Raw genomic sequence first — 26,792 nt, 5'->3', positions numbered from 1 at the left:
ATTTTAAAAAAGCTAAACAAAATTTCTTACATAAAGAAAATTTTTTAATTTAATTTAATGTAATATAAAAGTAATTTTTTATTTTCATTATTTGTGTTTTTAGTATATGTGATGTAAATATAAATTATTTTATTAATACATAATTGACTGTTGGTTCAACTTGGTTGAAGTCCTCAACCTTTATCTCTTTATTTTCTTTGGGTCAAAGCTCCATTCGGCTCTGGAAACCTAATAACCTTGTAAAAACTTTAGCAATTCATTATTTTTCTTGGATGGCTTCTCAGTTGTTCTTCATTCACAATCACCAATAAATTTAATTGAATAAAAAAAAATTAAACTTGAATTGTTTAAATTATAAAGGATTTGACTCTTTCCCATTGGCTCACAAATTGAAAATGGCTCCTTCAAGGATATTAGGCATTTAAGTATGTTTCATTATCTAATTAATAATTAATTGTGACATTTTTCTGGTCTTTAAAAGCCTTGTAATAGAGACCAAATAAAAGCCTCTAATAATTTTAAATTTGCCTCAGCCTCTATTAATCTCAAAATTTGTTGTTGAAAGACCTTTAACTAGAGACCTTCCAATAAAGCCTCTATTAATATATTAATTTGCCTCGAAAAGGTATATATTTTGGTACTAACAGCAACAATATTATTAGAGGCAATTAAGAAAACCAAAATAGCCTCAATAAATAATTAGATGAATAATGTTATTATAATTAAAAAATATATGTCAATTAAAGGCAAATATTTTCAAATATAGAGACACATGGGCATATTTCTTTCTTATAAGTTAAATTTAAAGGCAAATATAATAATTGTCTCAAATTCTACGCCCCTAAAAGCAAGTTGTGTTGTAGTGTTTGCATGCTGACATTGTTGACTCCTTCGTTAAAAGCACATTGGGAGATCTTTTTAGCTGAGTGACTATAACTTTTTATTTATTTATTTATTTTTAATTTTTTTTGGCGTGGTATCTTGACATATCACATAGCTCTCAAGTTGCGTTCGCTGCTACATATATAAGTTGCCTACTTGATTCTCTTCAATTTTTTTTATTGCTGACGACTTGAGCATTTTATTGCTAAAATCTTCAAGTCTCTGACTTGTGGAACTTCTAAGGTCTTTGACTTCTTCACATCTTGGGACTTCAAAACTGCATTTTGTCATTTCTATGAAACGTTTAGGTCTTGACTCTTATATTATTCTCCATACAATAAAATTCATAACAAAAATACTAAAGAGTTTTATCAATCTTAGTCATTAAAAAAAAATCTTCAAAAGCATCAAGTGTCTCATCAATAATGATCATTGGTTGCTAGAGAAAGAAGAGATTTGGATGGAGACTAGAGAGAAGAGGCAGGATGATGACTTTTGGGAACTGAGAAGCAGGGATTTGGGAATTTTTTCTTTTTACTAGTATTTAAATTTATTAATATATATATATATATAACTCTTAAAGGGATTCGATATGATGGATTTGGATTTTTTTTTTTACTTTTTAGACCATATAAAATTTAAAAATTATTATGTACCTATATATAAGGAAATACTAAAAAGTAAAAAACAGATTGGATTCAGTTACCCGATTTTTAATTTCTTCCATCCCGGAACTGACCCTGTTTTCATCTAAAAAATTCGGGTAAAAAATTCGGATACCGGATTAGATCATCGGATCAGTATTTTTTTTACTCACCCCTACTCATCACCCATGTGAGTATCGAACATGAGACCTCACAATGAGTTTCAAGAAATTTCATCAACTCCTTTTTTACAAATTTTTTACTCTAATGAGTGTCAAGAGTCCTCAAAGTGGGTTTGAAGAGAGTTTTTTATAAAGAAATTCTCATCAACTCTTCTTTTCACTACAATGAGTGTCAAGAGACCTCAAAGTGAGTTCAAAGAGAGATTTCATAAAAATTTTCATGAACTCTTTTTTCAGTGCAATGAGTGTCGAAAGACCTCAAAGTGAGTTTAAAAAGTGTTTTTATCTAATTTTCATAAACTCTTCATGAGTGTCGTAAGACATCAGAGTGAGTTAAAATATAGTTTTTATCAAAATTTTTCATGAACTCTTGTTTTCACTCCAATGAGTATCAAAAGACCTCAAACCGAGTTCAAAGAGAGTTTTGTATCAAATTTTTATTAACCCTTCTTTTGCACTTCAATGAGTGTCGAAAGACCTCAAAGTGAGTTTGAATATAAATTTTATCAAAAATTTTCATGAACTCTTTTTTTCACTCTAATGAGTATCAAAAGACCTCAAAGTGAGTTTGAAGAGAGTTTTTTATCAAATTTTCATTAACTCATCTTTTCACTCCAATTAGTGTCAAAAGGCCTCAAAATGAGTTCAAAGAGAGCTTTTATCAAAATTTTTCATGAACTCTTCTTTTCACTCCAATAAGTGTTGAAAAACCTCAAAGTGTGTTTAAAGAGAGTTTTTATCAAAATTTTTCATGAACTCTTCTTTTCACTCCAATGATTGTCGAAAGACCTCAAGGAGAGTTTTTATCAAACTTTATCATGAACTCTTCTTTTCACTTCAATGAGTGTCGAAAGACCTCAAAGTGAGTTCAAAACGAGTTTTTATCAAATTTTTTCATAAACACTTCTTATCACTCCAATGAGTGTTGAAAGACCTCAAAGTGAGTTCAAAACAAGTTTCTATCAAAATTTTTCACAAACACTTCTTTTCACTCCAATGAGTGTCAAAAGACCTCAAACTGAGTTCAAAGAGTGTTTTTATCAAAGTTTATCATGAACTCTTCTTTTCACTCCAATGAGTGTCGAAAGACCTCAAAGTGAGTTCAAAGAGAGTTTTTATCAAAAATTTTATGAACTCTTCTTTTCACTCCAATGAGTATTGAAAGATCTCAAAGTGTGTTGAAAGAGAGATTTTATCAAAATCTTATCATGAACTCTTCTTTCCACTCCAATGAGTGTCGAAAGACCTCAAAATAAGTTCAAAAAGAGTTTCTATCAAAAATTTTCATAAATTCTTCTTTTCACTCCAATGAGTGTCGAAAGACCTCAAAGTGAGTTCAAAGACAATTTTTATAAAAAAAAAACTCTTTTTTCTAGTTGAATGAGTGTCAAGACTTCAAAGTGAGTTCAAAGAGAGTTTTTTTTATAAATAAAATCCTTTTTCCACTCCAATGAGTGTTAAGACCTCAAAGTGAGTTCAAAGAGAGCTTTAAAAGAAACTCCTTTCTCACTCCAATGAGTGTCAAGACCTCAAAGTGAGTTTAAAGAGAGTTTTTATAGAGAGACTCCTTTTTCACTCCAATGAGTGTCAAAACCTCAAGGTGAGTTTAGAGAATTTTAAAGGAGCCTTGAAAATTACTGAAATGTTCGTCTTAATAATTTAAACCCCTATTTTCTCCTTATTTCAAATTAATCCATTCTATGTCATTTTTTTCACGTGAACTCCTCGTTATTCTCTCTTCATGAATTTTCAAGATTTATTCAACCAGACCCCTTAAAGCTTCACTTTTTCATATTCCCCCTTTTTTTTGCAAACAAATTCTCCAATTTCTTCATTTTCTCATCTTTGACAACTTTTGCAAATAAACCTGAATTTCTTAAGTCTCTCACATTACACCTATGAATTTTGCAATTGAGGACACGAATTTCTATATTTTCATTTTTTCTTTCCTTTTTTTTTTGGTAAATTTTGCACAGAAGCCCAAATTTTCATACATTTATTTATTTATATTATTATTTTTTTCCTTGCATGTTTCAGAAATATGGGACAAACTCTCATTTCCTCTCTCTGTTTTTTTTATGAAAATAAAAGCACTTTAATATTCACATTCTGACATAACTATCTTCTTCTTCCCACATTCATATCCAAACATATATATATATATATATATCAACACTTATGCACTCTCTTCATTCTATACTTAACACCTAACGTTAGTACCTGTCTACTTCACATGACTTAATAATAATCATAACCTACGTCAAAGCACCAATTTTGCATGATAATAGTGTGTCACCAACAATCATTTCACATACACCCATTAAGGAAAAGATTCTAGCTGCCATCACCCTATGAACTTATGCAAACAAACTACACATAGAATGGGTGTGTTTCTACATCAAACGTATGAAGGATTTGCCATAGTATTTAACATTGTCATACTGTGATTCTACAGTGATCCTTTATTTACAAACTTAAGATGTCACTTAACAAATAGATATTGATAAAGTGATTGCTAAGCACTACCACAACAAATAGAATCTTGGACTAATCTCATTCTCTATGTTATTGCTTTGAGAATCTATGGAAACTAACATGGATGATGATGATGGAAATTATTGTCAAGAATAACAACCATGCTTTTTTTATGGTGCCATCAATAGAATAGAGGATTAGAGGAAAAGAGAGGCATGATGAGGAGGAACATAGGCATGGCATGTGGTGGTCCAATGAAACAAATGTGAGTTGTTTGGATTGATTGAGAGGGTTCATTATCAAAATGAAAAGATAAAATAACCTTGAAGAGAAAGAGATGTAGGAAGAAAGAGATGATCAGTAGAATCTGATTCATCCGAAAAGCGGTGGAATGACAAACATTCTTTTTTATATAATGAGAAAGTTAATGATGCCATTGCCGAAGAAGAAAACAGTATGTAAAGAAGAACAAATTAGGATTATGCAAAGAGAAAAAAAAATGTATACATGCTAGGGTAGGTAGAAGAAAAAGCCATTTTAATGCATAAAGGCCAATGGACTATAGTGTTTTTCATGCATGGTTTTAACATATAATTAGAAAAGTGGGACCGGTCAAGGTTGCATTCACAACGACACAACCCATGATGATCATGCATATGTATTCCATGTTTTATAAAACCATGCAATAAACATCAGCTTGCTATATCCCATAGAGAAAATTGTACCTCCTCTCCTTAAACTTTTTTGCTTAAGATTGATCAGCTACTTCTCGTTTTCCTCTACTGCGTTCTTTATCGGTCATCTTTCTCGTTCTGTCTCTCTCTTTTTTTGCGTCTTGCTCCCCTCTCTGTTCTCCCTTTCTTTCTTCAATCTCCTCCTCAGTTTTTTTTCAAAATTTTTCAACCTTTTTCTCTATTTTTTTTCACCACCTCCCGTTAGTTTCGAGAGAATTTTTTTTTTTGAATTTTGAATTCAAATTTTTTTCAATTTCAAATTTAAAATCTCTCCTTCTCTTCTTTATTATTTCCCCACGTGACAAATTTTTATTTGTAACATGATGATTTTTTATTTGAGTTTGAAATTTTTGAATGAATTTTAAATTTTTTTTAATATATATTTTTCCTTTCTTTTTTTCATTTGGAATAGGATAACTATTTTTTTATCCTATCCCTATTTTTTTTTCTCTTACTCGAAGTATTGTTTTTTATTAAGTTATCTTTTTCTTTTTTATTTATCTCCCCTCTTTTTTATTTCTATTAAAAAATAGAATAATGCATTTTAATAGAATTATGACTCATAAATGTCTATATAAACAAGGATAATTAATGATTTGCTTCTTGTACATAGATTGGTTAGAAGATACCATAGGAACAAGGATGATTGTTTTGCTTTAAAAATTGTTCATAAAGCTTATAACTCAATTACAAGAGACTTTTTTGAGGAGATATTGCTAACTTTCAAATTCTTGTCCCATTTTATTAAGTTAGTCATGAATGGTGTGAGATCTTGAATGTTTCAATGCTAATTAATGGGTAGTTGGAAGGATGTTTCCCAAGCAAGCAAGGTATGAGGCAGGGTGACCTTATTACCCCTTTGTTGTTTGTTTTGTGAATGGAATATTTTACTAGAGTTTTGAACAAAGGGACCTCTCTTGGTTTTACTTTTCATAAAAATTGTGAAAAGATGAGGTTGAGTCATCTTTTTTTAGCTAATGATCTTTTTGTTTTACTAATGGAGATGTGGACTTTATCAAGGTTGTTATGGTAGTTTTACTCTATTTTGAGGATGTCTTAGGCTTAAATCCAAATTTGTAGAATAGTGATCTAGTATTCTTTAATGGTGTTGAAGCCATTGCCATGATGTAAATCATTAATATCCTACAATTTAGTGTCTATTCCTTGCATGTTAAATGAGAAACAGAAAGAGGTGCCCCTATTAGAAGTGTGAAGCTACTCTCAATAAGTCGGATATGGTGTATGCCCTAATGAGAGAAAGAGCTACCTCTTTAGGTGAGTGAAAGCTATCATATTCCAGTAAAAGATGTTGAATGAGCTACCTCTCTTAAACGTGAAAGCCATTTGCGAGGCCTCGTGAGAAAAGACTAACTTAGGAGTTATGTGAAGCTACTACCTTGCAAATAAGAAGTTGTTTGTGAAATTTATACTATTGAAGTCCTCTAGGTCAAAAGAAGTGAAGTAGAGAGTTGTAACACACACAATGATAACTTTCAATAGAGTGCCCACTATTTTTGAAACTTGAAGTTTTTAGCATTCTTGTATTGTTGAAACCCAAACTGCTTTTGAAACTCCCCAAATCTTGAACACCCGAGGTCTTACACTTTCTCTACTTGGTTTGTAATATTTTATTTTTGCTTGAGGGAAAGCAAAACCTTAAGTGTGGGGGAATTTGATGAGTGTACAATGTTCATGTATTTCATATCATTTTGTACACTCATTTGGCTTATATTAGAATTATATTATGGAATTCGCTGCTAAATCTAGTGTGTTTCGCATTCTCAGGCTTGGGGCAGCACTTCAAGACAAGAGAGAGCCAAGATAAGCATTCCAGACCTTAAACAAACAAGTTGGATGGCATCATTTCAATAAGGACAAGGCAAAACTGAGTGGCTTACGGCCGTAAGTAGATTTCAGAGAACCTTGCGGGCATGCTTATGCCTATAAAGAGGATTCAGAGCCAAATCAGAGAACCTTACGGGCATAGCTTACACCCATAAGGATGCCTATAAGGACCATTTAGAGGAGTTTACAATTACAACGTACGCCCATAAGGGCGGTCGCAAGAAGCAACACAGTGAAGCTTACGGTCCAGTGCATACGGCCATAAACTAGAATGTAATACAAACTGGAGACCTTACAGATAGGACTTATGGCTGAAAGTGTTCTTGTAAGCATCGCGATCATCTTCTCCAGATCCCTTACGGCCCTAAGTAGCCTATAAGCAGTTGGATATAAATAGAACTTATGAGGATTTTTACGTCATTCTTTTGTTTGGGCATAGTTGAACTCTATGGTTTACCTTTTTACATTGCTTGTTAGATCTTTGATGCTTTAATTGTTTTTCTAATTGCAATCATTTTTATTTCAATCTAATTGCATGTTTGAATGCTTGGTTGCTAACGAGGTAAAAACCCTAGCTATCATACTTGATGTGCTTTGTGATGATTAGAAATACCCACCTAGCAAAGGAATGATGTGATTAGATGGAATTGTGAGTAAGCCTAGGTATAGGGTACTTTGGAGACTTCGTCTACCTTAATTCTCCCGAGTGTGTTAATGATAATTTCCGTGCTCTTTGAAATCATATGGAGTAGATTTTAGGAGAAATCACATCTCTACTCTGTATTCATATTAGAGGTAATCTTTCTCTTCGAGGGTGGTTATCTATTCAAGAGATTGCCATTAGCTCACAGTGAGGTTTCATAGAGTGTTAATTTGATTGTGTGGATGTCTATATCCGCTCTACACCTATTCAGTTACTTTTTACCATAGAAATTGGGGTTTAGTATAATTCTGAAAACCTCTCAATTTAAATAGGATTAGATACTTAAACAACCTTTGTCCTGTACTTTATAACAATAGAGGGATGCTATGCCCGTACATTGTTTCTTCCCTTGGTTTCTCTCCTGCTTTATTTCTATATTTTTTGCTTTAGTTTTCTGTTGTTCACACAGGTATGACTTTATCACTTAGGCTATTTTTCGAATTTAGGGTTAATACTGGTATTCACTTTTTTCCCTGTGGACCAACACTCTGCATTCAAACACACTTTATTATGTGATTGGTCCATACACTTGCATCCCTATCAAGTTTTTCAACAATAAAGATTAAATATGTAATAGCATAATAAAAGAGTAATAATGATATAATCAGCATAGAAATAACTAAAGTGATGGAAATTCAAGTGTTTCTAATATCACTAATCCTCCTCGGCAACGACGCCAAAAGCTTGATAGGGACACAAGTATACTGCTGATCATGTAATAAAGTGTGTGTGAATGTAGAGTGTCAGTCTATAGGGAAGAAAGTGAATACTAGTAATAACTCTAACTTCGAAAAATAGCCTAAGTGATAAACTGATACGTGTGTGAACAATAGAAAAGTAAAGCAAGAAATACCAAAATAAAGCAGAAGAGAAACCAAGGGAAGAAATGATGTCTGACCATCCTTTCAGGAGGAATAACGAGCTAAGAAGCCTCGACGAGCTACCCCCAAGTTGTGAAAGATGCTTGAGGGAGAGCCTGGAGCCACTGCTTAGCTCTTCCTTTCAGTAAGAACAGAAATAGTCATAGTCTGATTGCGCCGTCAGAAACATTGTTAATCTTCAAAATATCACAAACCTCAAGGAATTCTCTTATGTGGCAATTAAGATCCACGTCTGGTAGCCCATGAAACTATACTAAATTCTTGACCATCTATACAAATGCAGGATTTAGCTGAAAATTGTTTGCTGCAACTGGTAGGCATATTAATTATGTTGGACTGCGAAAACCATCAAGAGTAGGTCGAGCATAGTCTAAAAGGGTCCTATGTTGGTTCCCTTGATCTGCCATAGTGTCCAAATGCTCTCCTTCAACACTCACTGTCAAAGATCCTGTCTCGTTCAATAAGGTTGTCCTCAATCTAGTTACAATCACTTTTTCTATACTACTCTCACCTTCTGCCAGTCTTGTTGACTTGCCCTTTGGTGGTATATACTGAAATCAAACCAAAAAGAAAAAGAATAAAAAAATAATAAGGAAAATTAAAAAAAACAAATAAGAAAGAAAGGAAATGGCTAAAGTGATGGAAACTCAAGTGTTCCTAATATCACTAATCTTCCCCGCAACAGTGCTAAAAACATGATAGGGATGCAAATGTATGTATCGATCGAATAATAAAGTGTGCATGAATGTAGAGTGTCTATCCACGGGGAAGAAAGTGAATACTAGTAATAACTCTAAATCTGAAAAATAACCTAAGTGATAAATTGATACGTGTGTGAACAATGGAAAACTAAAGCGAGAAATATGGAAATAAAGCAAGAGAGAAACCAAGGGAAGAAATGATGTCCGGGCATAGTATCCTTCTAGGGTTATAAAATACAGGACAAAGATTGTTTAAGTAGGAAATCCTATTTGAATTGAGAGGTTTACAGAATTATACTAAACCTCAATTTCTAAGGCAAAGAGTAAATGAATAAGTACATAGCTGATACAGACATCCACACAATTGCATTCACTCTATGAAATCTGACTATGACCTAATGACAATCTCTTGAGTAGATAATCTCCCTCAAAGAGAAAAGATTACCCCTAATCCGAATACAAAGTAGAGATGAAATTTTTTCTAAAATCTACTCCATATAATTGCAAAGAGCACAGAGATTATCATTAACTCACTCGAGAGAACTGAGGCAGACGAAGTCTCCAAAGTACCCTATACCAAAGTACCCTATACCAAAGGTTATTCACAATTCCCTCTAATCACCGCATGCCAATACTAGGTGGGTATTTCTACTCATCACAAAACACATCAAGTATGATAGCTAGGGTTTTCACCTCATTAGTAACTAAGCATTCAAATGTGCAATTAGATTCAAATAGAAATGATTGCAATTCGAAAAATAATTAAAGCATCAAAGATCCAACAACCAATGTTAAAAAGGTAAATCTTAGAGTTCAACTATGCTCAAACATCTACAAATTAGCCCTATATTAAAGGAGGGAAAGCATTCAAGATACAATATATAAGGGAAAATATAGAAAACATAAAAACCCCCTTATCAATCATGCCAAAGAAGGATCACCGGAGAAGCCCTAGGAAAGCTTCCGCGTACACCATTAAGATGAGCTTGATGGCTATGATCTTCAATCCCCTTGAATGTGGATCCAAATCTCCCTTGGATTAGCCCCTTGGGTGCTGGAGATTCATCTCCTTTCTTTGCTAACTTCGCTTTCAAGAATCACCCAAAAGAAAAACAAAGAATGCCCTAAAAGTATTCATTAGTTCTATTTGTACCCAATTACTTATAGGATGCCTACGGGCGTAAGGACGTGGTCGTAAGGGAGCTAGAGAAGATGACCGCGAGCCTTACAAGGAAACTTATGGCCGTAAGTCCCATTTATAAGGTCTTTTGTTTGTGTTACTGTCTAACTTACGGCAGTAACCACTAGACCGTAAACTTCACTGTATTACTTCTTGCAACCACCCTTACGAGCGTATGCTGTGGTTGTAAAATCCTTTGAATGGTCCTTACGGACATCGTTACGTGCGTAAGCCGTGCCCGTAAAGTTCCCTAATTTGGCTCTGCATCCTCTTTACTGGTATAAGCATGTCCGCAAGGTTCTCTGGAATCTATTAACAAGTATAAGGTAGGTCGTAAGCTGCCTGTAAGCCACCCTAGTTTTGCCTTGTCCTTACTCAAATGATGCTAAGAAAGCTCCAACTTCTTTGTTTAAGGTCTAGAATGCTTCTTTTGGCTCTCTCATCTTGAAGTGTTGCCCTAAGCCTAAGAATGTGAAACACACTAGATTTAGCATCTAATTACATAATATAATTCTAATATAAGCCAAATGAGTGTATAAAATGATATGAAATACATGAACATTATACACTCATCATTAAGTATTTAGGTCTTTCTCCATTTTCTTCTAGGCTTACAAAGATTCATTGGAAATATTTAATTGGCATAATTTCAGCTAAGTGATAGGGACGCAAGCATACATGTTGATCGCGTAATAAAGTGTGCTTAAGTGTAGAGTGTCGGTCCACAGTGAAGAAAGTGAATACTAGTAATAACTCTAAACCCGAAAGTAGCCTAAATGATCAAATGTTGTGTGTGTGAACAAAAGCAAGCAAATATAAGGAAAGATGGGAAATAAAAAAAGAGCAGTCAAGGAAGAAAATTATGTCTAGATAAAAATCAGAAAGGTTTGTAGAATTATACTAAACCCCGATTTCTTTGACAAAAGAGTAACTGAATAGGTGCAGAGCTGATACAGACATCTACACAATCACATTAACACTCTATAAAACCTTATTTTGGGCTAATGACAATCTCTTAAATAGATAATCTCATCCAAAGAGAAATTACCCCTAATCCGAATACATAGCAGAATGTGACTTCTCCTAAAATCCACTCCATATGATTGCAAAGAGCATGGAGATTAGCACCAACCCATTCAAAAGGATTGCTTAGCTTAGCTTCCTTTCCCTTCCTTTTGCTTTAATTCCTTTTACTATATAATGTTTACTGATTAAATTGCAGATTTAAGCTCATGAACATGATGTATAAAAGGCGTGAACAATGCCAGAATTGGGACACTCATCTTTGTCTTGAGTTTCATAGGAGGATTGAAGAAATGGCCGAGGAAAATAGAACCCTAGTCATTGGGTGCTCCAATGAGGAACAATTTGAAGTTATTGACCATCAAAGTAACATGGTTAACATACGAGAGAGAACATGTTCTTGTCAACATTGGGAGGTATACGGCGTGCCATATAAGAAAACATGCATGCACCGCAATTATGCAAATTGATACTAATGTTCATCATTTCATTGATGATTACCACACAGTCGCAACTTACAGGGTAACATATGAGAACACAATATTCCTAATATCAAACCAAGACAAACCTAAGGACGATAATCGGGATCTCTATCTTCGACCACCCATCTCGAAGAAGCGACCTGGCCGGCCAAAACGTCGAAGGATCAAGTCACAAGCATTCAATGTTTAGGATTTATGATGTAGTCATTGTCATGAAGTTGGCCATAACAAAGCTACCTGTAATGACTAAATGATATTTATTGAATATTTCTACTCAAGATATCAACATGCAAAGAGTTAAGCAGTTTCTAAATTGGAAGGCCTGATGTTACACATTATTATTGCTTTTTAAATAACTTTATATGTTGGTAAATAGTTAATGTAGTATATGATCATATTGTTTTGAAATGAAACAATGACCCAGTTTTGTAAAGACATCTATCGTAATGTAAGAATTTATCTCATTTTACGCCTATATTGTTTTTTTTATATTAAATTGTATTGTGGAGTTTTTGAACTAGTTGTTAGGGAAGTACTCATATGAAATAGTTACGTGTACATTTGGTGATAACAAGAAAAATCTAACATTTTATAGCTGATTGTCCAAATATTAAAAATAGAGTTTGTGGTTTTCAAAACATAAATGACAACAATTAGATAGCTAGAGTCGATTAGAATTGAAAGTAGAGTTTCTCATCACATACAAAACATATAAGCGGTATAATTGTTGTTACGCATCAATTGGGGCTTCATAAGTGTTATTTATTGTATCATTCGCACTTAAAGGGGCTTAAGCTACATTATCTTCACTGTTCAGTGGTCCCGTTAGCGATGCTACCTAATCTTTGTCATCCATTATAGCCAATTCTGTTGTTCCACTAGGGTTAAAGATTGTTGTACTTGCAGCTACCTCAGCCATTACATGTGGGTCTTCCAATGACGACATCATTCGTCTGTTCCTCATCACTATTGGCTACGGAGTGCTCTTTCTTTGTCAACATTTGGCACAAACTGTCTGCCAATATCTGCACAACATATTGCAGACGAACATGAGCAACATCACTGGTGGATAGATGAAGTTGCTCTCCCTTGAGTATTTGTTTTATGAATCTCATAAGGTAAATGAAACAATCAATGGTATCTTCCCTTTGTTATGGGCAGTCTCGCACATGTGACATTGGGTAGGAGCTGGTGTCAATGATGCTCAACTTAAGCTGTAAGTAATTTTTGAAGAGTTGACGTTGCAAAATCAATAATAAAAATACGGATGAAGTAAACAAAAAATTTATTAAGCACAAATATGTAATGAAAAACCATGACGCATACCATAGCACATTTCGATTGGTCATATGCCGGGCTACTTATTGACAAACAATAAAGATACTCATTTCTGTCCTTGTCCAGAACAAGAAGATGGTAGTGCTCATGCCACACAATCGGTATGAGCACTATTTCCACTGTCGGGTAGTCATCTAGTGTGGGGGCTAGCATGTTGTAAACACCATCGGATGAACACGACTGCTTAGATAGAGTGAGGACCATTTGTCTAGTGATTGTGGCATACCTCTCGTAGAGTGATAGGAATTTCTTCAAGGATTCTAACAACATCAGGATGCAGACGTCAACAACATCTTTAGGCACAAGTTGCTTATCTTCCAGGAAAGCAAACATATATGAACAGCATGTGCGCCCTCGTTCATTGCTCCAAACATGCGTTCTGATAATTAATATATGAAAATAGTTAATATAGACATGGTTAAAAACAACAACATCAAGTATTAAAGATTTAATAAAACTTGTAAATGATTAGCTCTGAATATAACCAACAAAGTGATCCTACCAACTAGATTGAGGCAATATAATACAAACAAATATTAATATGAAATATGAAACACTAACCACCTATGGCTATACTAATTGTTTCTACAAAACTTTAAATCTAAAGGTATTCCATGCATAATGGACAAAAATGTATTAAGAAAACAAAAGCTTACTTGTCTATGCGAGAATTTAAGAAAACAGACACAGTCATTTGATGCATCTTGTTGAGGTGTGCAAACCCAGCAGACCTCTTGTTTGGAGAAATAAAATTTACATGTAAGGCATTAACTGTATTCTCAGCTGCACCATTATCATGTTGGTTGATTTCAGTAACTATCAATGGAGGAGCATCATTGTTAGAAACTTGTTGCTCATTTTTCAGGGTTGCGAGCGACTCTATTATTTTCCCAACATCAACAATTGCTTCTGCATCTACTACATTTAACTCAGATGGTTTTTGTGTAGTTGCCTTTTTCTCCTTTTTTTTTGGAACAATTTTTTCTTTCTTTGGGGGATTAGGCGCAGGGCATGCCGATTGTGCTCTTCTTGACCTTGCAGCTCGTGTGACAAGTTTCTCATATTGAGTCTCACTTTCTTTCATCTAAACTGGGGTTTCTATGGTTTATTGGCAACTTTCTTAACCTTCTTTAGAGGTGGGGCAGAGTTGCCTTCCTATGATGGACTAGAGCTTATCTTGATTACTTGTGATGGCACATCTTGATTTTTATCACGTGCGTCCATTCTTTCTTCAAAATTTTTGACTTGTGTCCTAAGAGTTCTAATTTTTTTTCAACATCAAGTGAAATTTGTCACCTACCACATCCTTTTCCTTGGTACTTGAGGACCTGGAATGCATGCCAATCTTCAATTGGGAGGACTCTGATTGCATAGGTTGTGGATCTCTTGGGTGAGAAGGCCTTTTTTTCTCATCTTCCTTATCTTTGTTGTATCTTGACTTACTAAAGCTTGATGCGCGAGGGCTGGTAGATACCTTGGCAACAACCCTTTGGTTGATCTGTGCTCCAGTTTTTCCAAAACCAATGAACTCAAATTCAGTCTGGTTCACTAGAGTCAATTTAAAGAACTTATAGAGAACGACAAGTATTAGCAATAAAAAAAGGAAAGGGTTCGACTATATCAACATATGAAACATGAACAAATTGTCAAATATTAGACAATGCAAGTATATAAGTCTACATTGTTTTCTAAATAAATGAACATTTATTCAAAATAATAAACACTTTAGCAAAAAGTCAAATGATTATTTCATTACATAAAGATATATGACCACCTTAAAGAATAAAGTAATTTTAAAAGCATAATCATAAAATGTTGACCATTTATAGTGTATTATGCATGAATAAAATGATGGAATAGTAACTCCTATGAGTGATTCTAATCCAACATATGTAAAACAATTGTTTACCTCGCTGTCCTCCATAAACTCAACCAAGGTAGTCGCACAAGCTTGTTTCATGTAGCTATTCTTGCCAAAGTAGAGAATGCGTATTGTTTTTCCAAACCTCAACTTCTTCCCTGTTCGTGTTATCTCATAAACCCAAATATTAAGAGAAATAACACAACTTTTTAGATATTCTGTCCTTATTGTCTTCCCAGAACACCTAACCTTCATTCATATGGCTGCAGTAGGGACATTCTCCTTGAACCATTTGTGAGTGGCTTGTGCCCATGCATAATGATCCAACTTTGATAGATCATCTACATAGTATGCTAGCCACAAAGGTACTGAACATGTGGTGGTCGGGAAAAGCAAATTGCCCAGGATGTACACTAATAGTAACTTAATAAAACTACTTTCCTTCTTAGCTTCTTTTCCTCTACTAACTTCATTAAAGGTCTGACTGGTCAGTCCCTAGATCGATCTACTCCCTTTGTGAAGTACTCCTCCTCAAGTGCGCAACATTCCTTTCTCTTTTTAAAATTTATGGCATCACCATCACAACGTAACCCTAGTATCAACGCTACATCCTCTGGCCTAAATTGCAAATAACTATTACCCAGCTTGAACGGTTTAGTGCTTCCTTCGAACACTTGCATAAGCATGTCCAATATATGTCAATCTTGTGTTATGGGCTCCAAGTCCATGAAATGGCTAAAAGGTGTCCGTCGGAGTATTTCCTAGTGTTTGCGTCTCATCTTCTCTCTCAAATCCCTTATGGTAGACACTATTGATGCCAAGAAACATTGCCCATTCACATAATGGACGGACTTGTTGGCCATCTTCCTCTTACATGCACAACCAAAACATTTGATTTCAGTTCACACATTGCAAATGGTGCTAATTAAATTACTAGAGTACTAAACCAAGCATTCGTTATGTCATTGCCAAAAATTAAGTTATAAACTAAAAATGTGGAAAGTAAACAAAGAACTTATAACTACATATTAAAAATTGATTGTAACTGTTTTACATTTATGTTGAAACAGAAGAACATTCTCAAATTCCATCATTCCAAACCAAAAAATTTTAGGACAACAACTCCACATTTATATTGGTAATTTTCAAAATTCCTATATTGTTCTAGACCCCAAGTAGAAACTATGTATAAATAAAAATAAATCAACAGATCTTTGCTTATCTCTTACTTGAATTAGGGCACAAAAACCTTTTTTAGCCAGTATTACACAATCTTGATATTACAACGACCTCAGATGGCATCAGGCCATCATACCTAGCGCCCTTGGGAGTATAGGGATGATGTTCCACAGGTGCGCGACTTTATTTTTACATTTTCTTAGTGCAATCTTTTCCTCTTCCCACTTGTTTAACCCGCAATGCAAGCTACACCGAGAAAAGAGCACAAGACCATCCTCCTCCATGATGATGTCTTTCTCCCTCCGGCAATGTCTTTCTACGGTGAGGGCAAGCTCCGGTGTTGCCTTTGAACTAGGGGAGAAGAGAGGTGATGGAACCGATGAAGCTTCTCGGGAGGCGAAGAGATGGGATGGGCATTAACTGGTAAACAGTTTCAAAAATTGTTTTTACTTTACAAACTCTCACAGGGGAGCAAAATTGAAACTTCACCATCAATCTAACCCGTTAAGGTCCTCTTAGACTATAAAGTCCAAATGTCAAAAAAGAGGGGCTACTTTGGGGATATGAAATGGTTCAAGGACTTTTTGATCAAATGAGAAAGATGGAGGGACTCTTTGAATAATTTCTCTTTTTCCAATTATCGTTATATAGACTTGTCTAAAGTCTACATAGTTTTTTCATAAAGGCCCTGAAATATATTAGAAATTGTATGAAGAATTTAGATAAATATAATAAAATTAATAATTAAGAAATATAATTTGGCACCTCCTTGCAGGGTAGGGTGCTTATGCCCTATTGAGGATGCTGGTTCGAATATCAGGTCATGCAGGGTAAAAGTACGGGTATGTGGTGCACGTCCCTTGACGTGGTTTATTCATATTTTCTTAATAATAATAATAATAATAATAATAATAATAATAATAATAATAATAATACAATGTGTTACTTGAGAAAGTTTGTTGGATGTACCAACATCTATAAAGACAAAAAAGTAAAAATGAGAAAGATGGTAAATCTATAGACGCCCTCCGAAAAAGTAAAAGTGAGAAGACGGATGAAATTGGGGTTTAATTATAATTCAACATGAAATCATGTAGGTATTTTCACATATAAATGTTTTAATGAAAATAATTGTTGGTGGAATCAATCTTATTTTTTTCATTGATTTACCATTTGTCCCTTTTTCCCGTTCACACCATTCATATGATTGAATGATTCAAGTTTGTTTTCTCCAAAGAATAATTATATATAGGGCAAGTCTTAATGGACGTTTATTTTCCAGCTATTGGATTCAAATTAAATGGCTACAAAACACCTATTTATGTTAATAGTAAAGCCAATTGTAAATCACCAATTTGCATCAACAATAAAACCAATAGTGCACTGACAGTACTTTGAACGGTTTTACTAACAATGATGCGAACATGGGCGAGCCGAGTGGGATGTATAGTACTATAAACAGTTGTATAATAAAAAATGAGATACATAATATTTTAATCAAAACAATCTAATCAAAATCATAATAGTAACCAGACTACTATAAGCCGATGAAGCTGATAAAAACCAATAGCATAACCACCCACCTGTTAGCTTTCAAGTTTCAACCCATTACAACCCCCAACACTTTTTAAATCATAATTATTAATAATAGATTGGCAGTTATACTTTCGGTTCTACTTTACGTTTGTTTATAAAAGAAGTAATTTGGAAATTTACAACTATTCTAATTCATAATATTAATTAAAAAAATAAAAAATTTCTTATAATGGGCTTTTATCAAATATTGATTAAATAGACCACAAATCACAAATAACAATAAAAGCATAAGAAGGGAATCTATATGCAAAAACCCTATTTACAGTTCAAAAGTATCTTTTATTTTTACATCAACTACCCAAAAAAAAGTTATCTTTACTTAATAACTATTTTAAATAACTATTTAATTCAATTATAAACTTCTAAACACAATTAGCAGTAAATCCAAACGAAACCAAACAACACCAAACCACAAATTTCACAGAAATTTTTTTACCACAAAGGTTCATGCATTGTATAAGTTTGAAGCTCTAAACCATCCATCCAAAAGGAAGAAGAACCACAAAATCAACACCCAAATTTTCATAATCCAAAGCCAATACATTCATTAGTACCTAAACCATAACTAAACCAAAGGCTAATAAGACGTTGGTAATGCCAATGCCAAGCACTTTAAAGTTGATACTGCTACCACTGCTTGTTTGAGGAGCTGGTGCAGGGGAGTCTTGTATGGCAATGCCGGAAGGATTTGGTGATGAAGTGGGTGGCATTGAAGTCGGGGATGAAGCGGAAGTGTTGGCGAGATTGAGAACACGGATATCGACCTTTTGGCCTGCCGCGCAGTGGCCGGGAAACCCACACAAGAAGAATCGATGGCCCGGGGTTATGATGAGGATGGAGTCATTGCTCGAACTCGTAGGTTGCAATAGCAGAAAAATTTGTTATAGTTTCTGTAATCTGCCAGGTTCTTCACTTCTATCACATTGTGTAGTTTCGCGTCGTACTGAAACACTAATGAAATCGACAAAAAAAAAAGTATCAATATAAAGGGGACAAATTTGCATGAACATTTGATTAATAATCTAATTTTCATTGTTTAACATTTGGACTGAAGAAATGGAACAATTCAACATGTCGACATGAATGCAATGCAAATTAATTAGGACTAAAACAACAACAGAAGCTTCCACGTACACCACCAAGGTGAGCTTGACGGCTATGATCTCCAATCCCCTTGAATTTAGATCTAAATCTCCCTTCAAATAGACCCTTAAGTGCTGGAGATTTATCTCCTTTCTTCCCTAACTCCGCCTCCAAGAATTGCCCAAAAGAAAAGCCAAGAATCCTCTAAAAATTCTCATCATATCTATTTATACCCGACTGCTTATGAGCTGCTTATGGGCGTAATGACTTGGTCGTAAGAGAGTTAGAGAAGATAGTCGTGAGCCTTATGGGACCACTTACAACAGTAAGTCAATTCAGTAAGGACTTTTGTTTTTGTGTTATGGTCTAGCTTACGACTGTAAGCACTGGACCGTAAACTTCACTATGTTGCTTCTTATCACTGTCTTTACGGGCGTATGCTGTGGTCGTAAACTCCTTTGGATGGTCCTTACAATCATCCTTATGGGCGTAAGCCTTGCCTGTAAGTTTCTCTGATTTGGCTCTGAATCCTCTCTTACAGGCATAAGCATGCTCGAAAAGATTCTCTAGAATCTACTTAAGGCCGTAAGCTGCTCGTAAGCCACCCAGTTTGCCTTGTTCTTGTTCAAATGATGCTGAGAGGGCTCCAACTTCATCATTTAAGGTTTGAAATGCTTATTTTGGCTCTATCTCATCTTGAAATGCTGCCCTAAGCCTGAGAATGTAAAACACACTATATTTAGCATCGAATTCCACAATATAATTCTAATACATGCCGAATGAGTATACAAAATGATATAAAATACATGAACATTGTACACTCATCATTAAGATCATGAATTGGACTGCCAAGACTCTTTCCTATGTAGGAAGGTTGCAACTTGTTAATGTTGTTCTTCTAAGTATGCACAATTATTGGAGTTCTCTTTTTTTCTTTCCTATAGCTGTTGTCAATGAAATTAAGAGAATCTGTAGGAATTTTTCTTTGCCATTGTTCCAGTAGTGGTAGAGGGGGTTTGGTGAAATGGAAAATTATCTATATGAGTAAACTCTATAGTGGGTTGAATCTTAAGCAAGTGCATATATGGAACTAGGTAGCCATCACAAAACACGTTTAGGACTTGGTACAGGAACAACCCGCTTTTATGGGCTTTCTGGGTGCTTAAATACAAGTTGAGGAGGCTCGGTTTTTAGGGAATTACTAAGCCAATGGATTGCAGTTGGAGCTAGAGACATTTAATCAAATTAAAGTAAGTGATAAAAAAATGGTTTGACTATATGTTAGGATATGGAAGGAAATTCTCCTTCTAGTTTAATCTTTGGTGTGAAGGGATATCTACTGTTGAAAAATTTTCAAAGATAATAATTAAAGACGCTGAAGTTAAGAAGAATGCTAAAGTATGTGATTTGTGGAAGAATGGTAGCTGGGTCTTTCTTGTATGCTAATGTTAATGGTGTTTGGAGCTATGTTTCTACCAAATTTATGATTAATGAGAGTAGGAATGATGTTATTCTCTAAAAACATAGCAAGAATGGAGACTTTCCCATTGCCAGTACATGGAAATTTTTGCTGCGGGATAACTAAAGAGTTAGCTAGGCTAAACTAGTATGGTCTAGTAGTAATCTTCAAGACATTCTTTTTTTTTGTGGTTGGCCTTGCATAATCAATTGCAGACAAGAGATAAACTCTTTAGATGGAAGGTTACTTATTCAAATGTGTGTGTATTGTGTAATTATGGCGAGGAGTATATTCACCACTGTTTTTTAGTTGTTATTCTCTAATTTTGTTTGGTTGAAAGCCTTAAGGGCTATCAACATATCTAAAAAGCTCCTTAGTTGGAGAAGAGAGGTGAGTTGAGATTTCAGAGGAAGGCTTCAAGTAAGTCTCTCTTAGCTAGGATTAGAAGAACAACTTTTGTTACTAGTGTATATCTAATTTGGAGAGCAAGTAACAGTTTGATTTTTGAGTAATAGCTCTATGGTGCCGATGAAGTCTTTGGTTATGTCAGGAACTTTGTATTGTTGAAACATGGTTATGAAGAAATCAGATAGCAAAAATTAAGAGAACCCTAAGAAAAGTTGGACACATGTATATATAAGCAAGGGTTTAAACTCATCCAACATTTTAAATTATGCCTACTGTGACACATAGCTTATAAGTGAAACTACTGTTGGATCTCATCCGTCATTCAAATGATGATCAAGAGATATGTGTTGTGAGTTGTAATTGGGTCCCATTAAACAATTTGAGGGTTAGCAATTCATTTTCTTTCTAACTCAAGGTGGTTCATATTTGGGGCTTGTCTATATATTTAAAAATTAATTAAAAAAAAAATGATCTCTAGGGATGAATCACCATCACAATATATGCGCACACTTGTTTCTCTATATACAAAGAAACACAACAACATATAAGAAGCAATTTTTAATTTGTATGGGAATTTTAACTATTATTTTTTTAAAAAAATTCTACGTTTTTTAACCTTTTGTTTATAAAGCAAAGATAATTTGTATATTTACAATAATTCTAATAAATGAATAAATATTACTCTTTGCAAATGAAAGTTAGTTGAAAAACCATTTATTGAAAGATAACAATAAATTGGGCCGGATCTTGGGACCGAATTCCAGCCCAACTCAATGAACAGTTCTCGTCTGACCATTTCGTCTTCAAAAGCATCAATGAATCCCAATTCCGACACTGAACGAGAGAGTGATCGCATGGGTTGCTGCGGAGAAGACGACGACGAGCTCATCGCTCCTCTTCTCTTGGCTAACCCTAACCCTAACCCTAACCCTAATTCCTCATCCTCGCTTGCAGTCCTCTCCCCTCTCAATTCCAACTTCTCCGCCCTCCTTTCCGCCGATGTCCTCCGCTCAATCCTTGAGCGCCTGTCGCCGGCCGACCTTGCGCGGTCCGCTTGCGTTTGCCGCCTCTGGCGTGCCGTGGCGTCTGAGCGCGATGTGCAGGAACGGGCGTTTAGGGCGCCGTGGGGCGTGCGCTGTGTGGTGGGTTGTCCTTCTTCTTCTGCCTTCTGGCGCCATAATGGAATTGGGCGCTTTGCCATTTCCCACCGCCTCCGGCGTGGAGACACTGTCCCCGGCCTCGCCCTCAAGTACTCTGTTCAGGTACCACTCTTCTTCATTTGAAAAAGTTCATTCTAGGATACAACTCTGTGTGTGTCTGTGTGTGTGTGTGATATTTTGTTCTCATTACTTGAATTCGCTGATTTTGGTGCCCAAGAGTTGGAGTGAATCATTTGCTTCTTTCATTTCGTTTTATTGATCATATTTTGTAGGAATTATTTGTGATGGAAAGATTTATATTTCTACAAAATTGTTGTTGGGTATTGATGTTTTGATCCCCTTTTTGTTTTTTTCTCGTTTGATTGGAGTTTTCCATATTAGTCAAAAAGATGATACAGATTAATAGTAATCTTGTATTATGTTACACCAACAAAATTTGTGGCAGTTGTATTTGATGCGGGATTGTGTGTGATGCATTTTTAAATACTTGGTGAATGCTGTCTTTGTCATTGACTGTTTGGTTGCAATACTTGAAGGTTAGATGATGCCGTATGTATATAAATTTAGAAATTAGATTGGGGGGTATTTAAATATTGCCCCTTTTGGTTGTTAGTAGCCTGAAAGAGTGCTTTCTGCTTGCCTTTTCATGTCATGTTTTTAACCCATAATCTAGGACTACATCAATTACTGCTTGATGGTGTTTCTTGCACATAAAAGTCCTCTGGCCCTGTTTGGTTGCCATTGATGATTGCATTGCTGAATTTTGCATTATAAGGTTTTAAAGGTTTTGTGCATCCATTTGTGTCTATCTCTGCAAGGTAGTAATTTTTGCGTGTTCTTTTGTTTGTATCAGTTTATTAAGTTGTCATTTTTCTTTTGACTATACTATTTGTTTAGGTAAGTTTAGTCGTGGATTGGTATTTTCAGAATTGGATAACATTGAGAGCATAGCTTTGTTCCTTCCTTTTGTCGTAGATGCAAACTTTTGGTGAAAGCATAGCACAACAGGATGCCTGTCTGTTTAAATATGAAAGAACTATGCCTTGACATATCATAAGATTTATCATTATTCATGAACTCAAAAATTAAAAGGAGGAGCAAATAAATGAAGCATTGCTCATGTCTTTTCAGTTTTAAATTGGGAAGTGAATGATTAAAATTAAATCAGAAGATTCATCAAGTTCAAAGTAATTTAATTTGCTTGTGAGACTGTCAATATCATTTTTTATCTCTGATTTTGTGTTGAAAGACAGTGTAGGACCTTTGCTCTCGTTTGAATAACATTGATTGAATTGTTTGTATTTTCCTGGTGTGTTTGATGCCCATGGTTGCTTGAATAGGAGTTAATATCTCTGATTAAAGTTTGTAATTCTCCATTAAGTAGAATTTTTTATCACTCCTTTATATGACCAAATGTAAGCATTCATTTGTTGATGGTGATCATTAGAGTTTAAACTGAAAATAATGATGAGAGTCTATTGCACTGTAACATCTGCTATTTAGATGTGCCAGTCCCTTATGTCCCTGAATGGTTCCTTGCACAAAGTTGGTTCCGAAGTGTATATTTACCATTTATATCACCTACATCATGCAGAGATGACTGCATTATTGTACTTATTGCTCAACCAAGCTTTATTTGCTACCAATTATTTTGGACCCCTTCAATTGATTTGTCCTTAATCAGAATTTGCTTTATTGATTGCAGAACACAGATCGTTCTTGGATAATAATGTATAGTGTTGTACCCATTATTCTAATAAACCAATCGACCATAAATTTCTATTAAGATTTTCTAGCATAGGTAAAGCAAATAATGGAGAATTATAAGTTTGAAGACTTGATTTAGGTTTGCAAAAATGCTATTGGTGCAAAAGGTGAGGTAATGTTTGGCTGACACATAAAGACTTAAGGCTGCTTCTTGGTCTGCAAGGTATATATGACTAGGCAAAGCGCTTTACTTCAGATTGGGAAGATTGAGTTTAAGTGGTGTGCTTTGAGTTTTTAATCAGGATTTTTATTCTTTGGTGGTTATGATCTTGTTCAACACAAGTATTCATTTCAGACTTTCTGGTGGACATGTCTGAGATGCTTTCATGTTTTTCTTCCTTACACTTGAGCACATGCTTTAGTGAACATGTAAAATGCTTTATGTTTGATGATAGGCAACCCTTTCATTTTGCTCATGTTCCTCATATTATTTTTCATATGTTATATAGCATTTGTTAGCTACATCCAATTTCCAGATCTTGGTACTCCAAAAACATGATCAAAGTCAACTTTGTATTCACCTGAGCTAAGTCACTAACAATGGCCTACAACATAATTTAATTTGATCATGTGGTAGAGAAGGATGAACAATCTTGACCTATTACACTATTGTCATTTTTGAGTTATATGCGCATCAATCATAGGTCTCCTTTTGACTTGAGCTCTATGTTCTAATGGCAGTTGTAGTTAGGCAATTGCAATTGCTTTTATGGAAAATCTGGCAACTTCAGTTCTATAATGACGCATAATCAAATGTTTCAATTCCGAGGGTTGATCTGATGTTTAACTTAAACTATGGTTAACATGGCAACCCCCTTTTACAGTGGTCTAACTTAATCTTGTGGCCAATCTATCTCTGTAATTCAACAATCTTTGAGTAATTTTGGTAGGCTTGGCTGTCTAGTGTTGACTTTTAGACAAGTTTGCTGGTTTAAATCGAATGACATTGATGATCTGCAATGCTAATGATTAATATTTTAGTTTTAAAGATATACATTAAAGAGTTTTCTCAGTGCTTTGGGTTTTCCTATCTTTTTATTTTAAGTTGTGTCTTCTCATTGATAGATTTACTTCTCCTTGGATACCACTTGGTATTTCTTTTCTAAGATCTTGTGCTTTTGTGAGTGCAAATTATTTGTTTATGATGGTAATTGTAGGCCATGGACATCAGGCGGTTGAACAATATGATGAGTGATCATGGAATATACTCCAGAGACCGTCTTCTAATACCCATTAGCAAACCTGACCTTCTTCTTGACGCCACCTGCTTCATTGAGTTGGACACCTATGCGAAAAGAGAAGCTGCAGTGCTTTATCTTGAAGGTGGCCCAGATGGAAAAGGAGGATATTTGGGTAGGGCAATCACAGAAAGAGGCAAACGAAGAATACTTGATTCAGTGAAGCGCAGTATGCAAGTCGATGAAGGTACTGCCGAGTACTACTTATCTATTTCTAATGGCGATCCCAGAGCTGCCATTTTGCAATTTTCTGAAGATCTTAGCTGGGAACAGCAAAGAACAACCGCCTAATCAAGGAAAACAAGGCACAGATGATTTAAATTTATGCTCTTATAAGGTAGCAGTGCATGATCTGTTTCTTGGGTTTAAAAAATATATATGGACATTCTAGGAATCCAATTATCAGATCGTTGTGCTTGCTGGTGATTTGTGGTGGCTCTGTTCACTGGCTGGAAAATATATGATCCTTGGATTGTATAGAACCAAATATTGTTATATATATATATATATATATATATGTCGCCATGGATTGTGAATAAATTTAATTGTTTATATGGTTATGTTTTTAAAATAATTCCAGCAAGTTGAGTGGTATAGGATTCAAATAATGTTCTCTTTATTACTATTTGTAACAAATGGTCTCTGTTAAATCTATTATCAGCTTAATTATATCTTAGTTATTTTGGTATTAATCTTTTTCTTTTTCCCATGGAAGATAGGGTTTTTGATTTGTAAAATATAAGAAATACATTTTTTTTTTTAAGATTTTGCTCGTTTTAATAAAAAGAAGAGATCAATGAATTCCAACAAAACTTGTATAAAGCTTAAATGAACAATTAGCAAAAAGCAAAAAATTATATTGATCTATATTGGATTTTTATTTTCTTGGATGGTTTTATAAGGATTCACTTGGTAAAAATAATGAATCATAAATTAATTTTTAGTTATTTATGCCTTTAAGTGATTTAGGTTTGGTTTTTATTAAGGGCATTATGCCTCGATATTAATTACCTCGGAATATCTGATTAAGAAAATAATAAATTTTATTAATTTCATAAAAGTAACAAATAAGAGATTTAATGACCATAACAACAAGATAATCAACCTATTAGATTTGGATTCAAACACAACAACATGACAAAATTTATAAAATTTTCAATCCACAAATAACAAATAAATAAATCATGCTAGCTCACGGTTGATGCTCTAGAATAAAGAACTTCAAAATAATCTGAAAAATTCTTGTCATCATCCTAAAATGACAGGTAATCAAATTACATCAATATGAGTTTGGAGGAAAATGAAAAGTTACCTTATAACTTGTAGATCTTGGAGTAATTGCGTGTGTGTATATTGCATCTAGTGGATAACCATCGATACAACACTGGCATAGTCTGCTTCGGTGATTGTCACCTAGTTTTGGGTTGAAGAAGGGAAGGAAGTTTGTTGCTATGTGGTGAAACCTAATCCCTTTGTGATATATTAGTGTAATTTTTAATTCTAAGTAGAGAAAATTTTATCTTTAAGTTGTTCTACACATAGTTATCAGACCCGGCCCGGGCATTGACCCGGTCAAGGCTCTGGGTCACGGGTCAATTGGTTCAACCGTCGGGTCATTTGGGTTAATACTGGGTTAATAAAAATATTTTAAAATATTATTTTTAAAATTATAAATTAGTTTTTAATTATATAATGATATATCATAATAATATCCATGAATTATTAGTTATCAAATAAATAATTTGATGGAAAAAATACAAAACAATTGCTAATATTTGATTTGGAAGTGGTAGAAAAGAGGAAAAAAAACTCAAACTTCACATAATATCAATACATAACAATACTAATTCACAATAAAAGTTTAAATTTATCATCAAAGTATCAAACCAAACTCAATCCAATATATAACCAAAGTCCAAAATTGAAATTACAAATCAAACCGGGTCAATTGGTCTGACCGCCGGTTCAACT

At 34.4% G+C, this 26,792-nt stretch overlaps 1 protein-coding gene across 1 annotated transcript; it reads left to right on the top strand.

Moving 5' to 3' along the window:
• The first annotated feature begins 21,485 nt into the window (after window positions 1-21,485).
• Window positions 21,486-25,415, top strand: LOC120280798 (F-box protein At1g55000). Its single transcript, XM_039287743.1, has 2 exons — window positions 21,486-21,918; window positions 24,741-25,415. Exons 1-2 carry the CDS (start codon window positions 21,511-21,513, stop codon window positions 25,110-25,112), a joined length of 780 nt encoding a protein of 259 aa, XP_039143677.1. The 5' UTR covers window positions 21,486-21,510; the 3' UTR covers window positions 25,113-25,415.
• Window positions 25,416-26,792: the final 1,377 nt, after the last annotated feature.

The sequence above is a fragment of the Dioscorea cayenensis genome, chromosome 17, assembly GCF_009730915.1.
Source record: "Dioscorea cayenensis subsp. rotundata cultivar TDr96_F1 chromosome 17, TDr96_F1_v2_PseudoChromosome.rev07_lg8_w22 25.fasta, whole genome shotgun sequence".
In the NCBI taxonomy this organism is placed as follows: domain Eukaryota; kingdom Viridiplantae; phylum Streptophyta; class Magnoliopsida; order Dioscoreales; family Dioscoreaceae; genus Dioscorea; species Dioscorea cayenensis.
Note: the sequence above shows the minus strand (reverse complement) of the source record. Positions and strands in the feature narration are given on the sequence as shown.

What these genes read in the sequence shown, in the direction of transcription:
- LOC120280798 (XM_039287743.1), top strand. Translation starts at nt 21,511, where the DNA reads ATGGGTTGCTGCGGAGAAGACGACGACGAGCTCATCGCTCCTCTTCTC. An exon ending in CCCTCAAGTACTCTGTTCAG is followed by an intron (nt 21,919 to 24,740) that starts GTACCACTCTTC and finishes TGGTAATTGTAG; the next exon opens with GCCATGGACATCAGGCGGTT.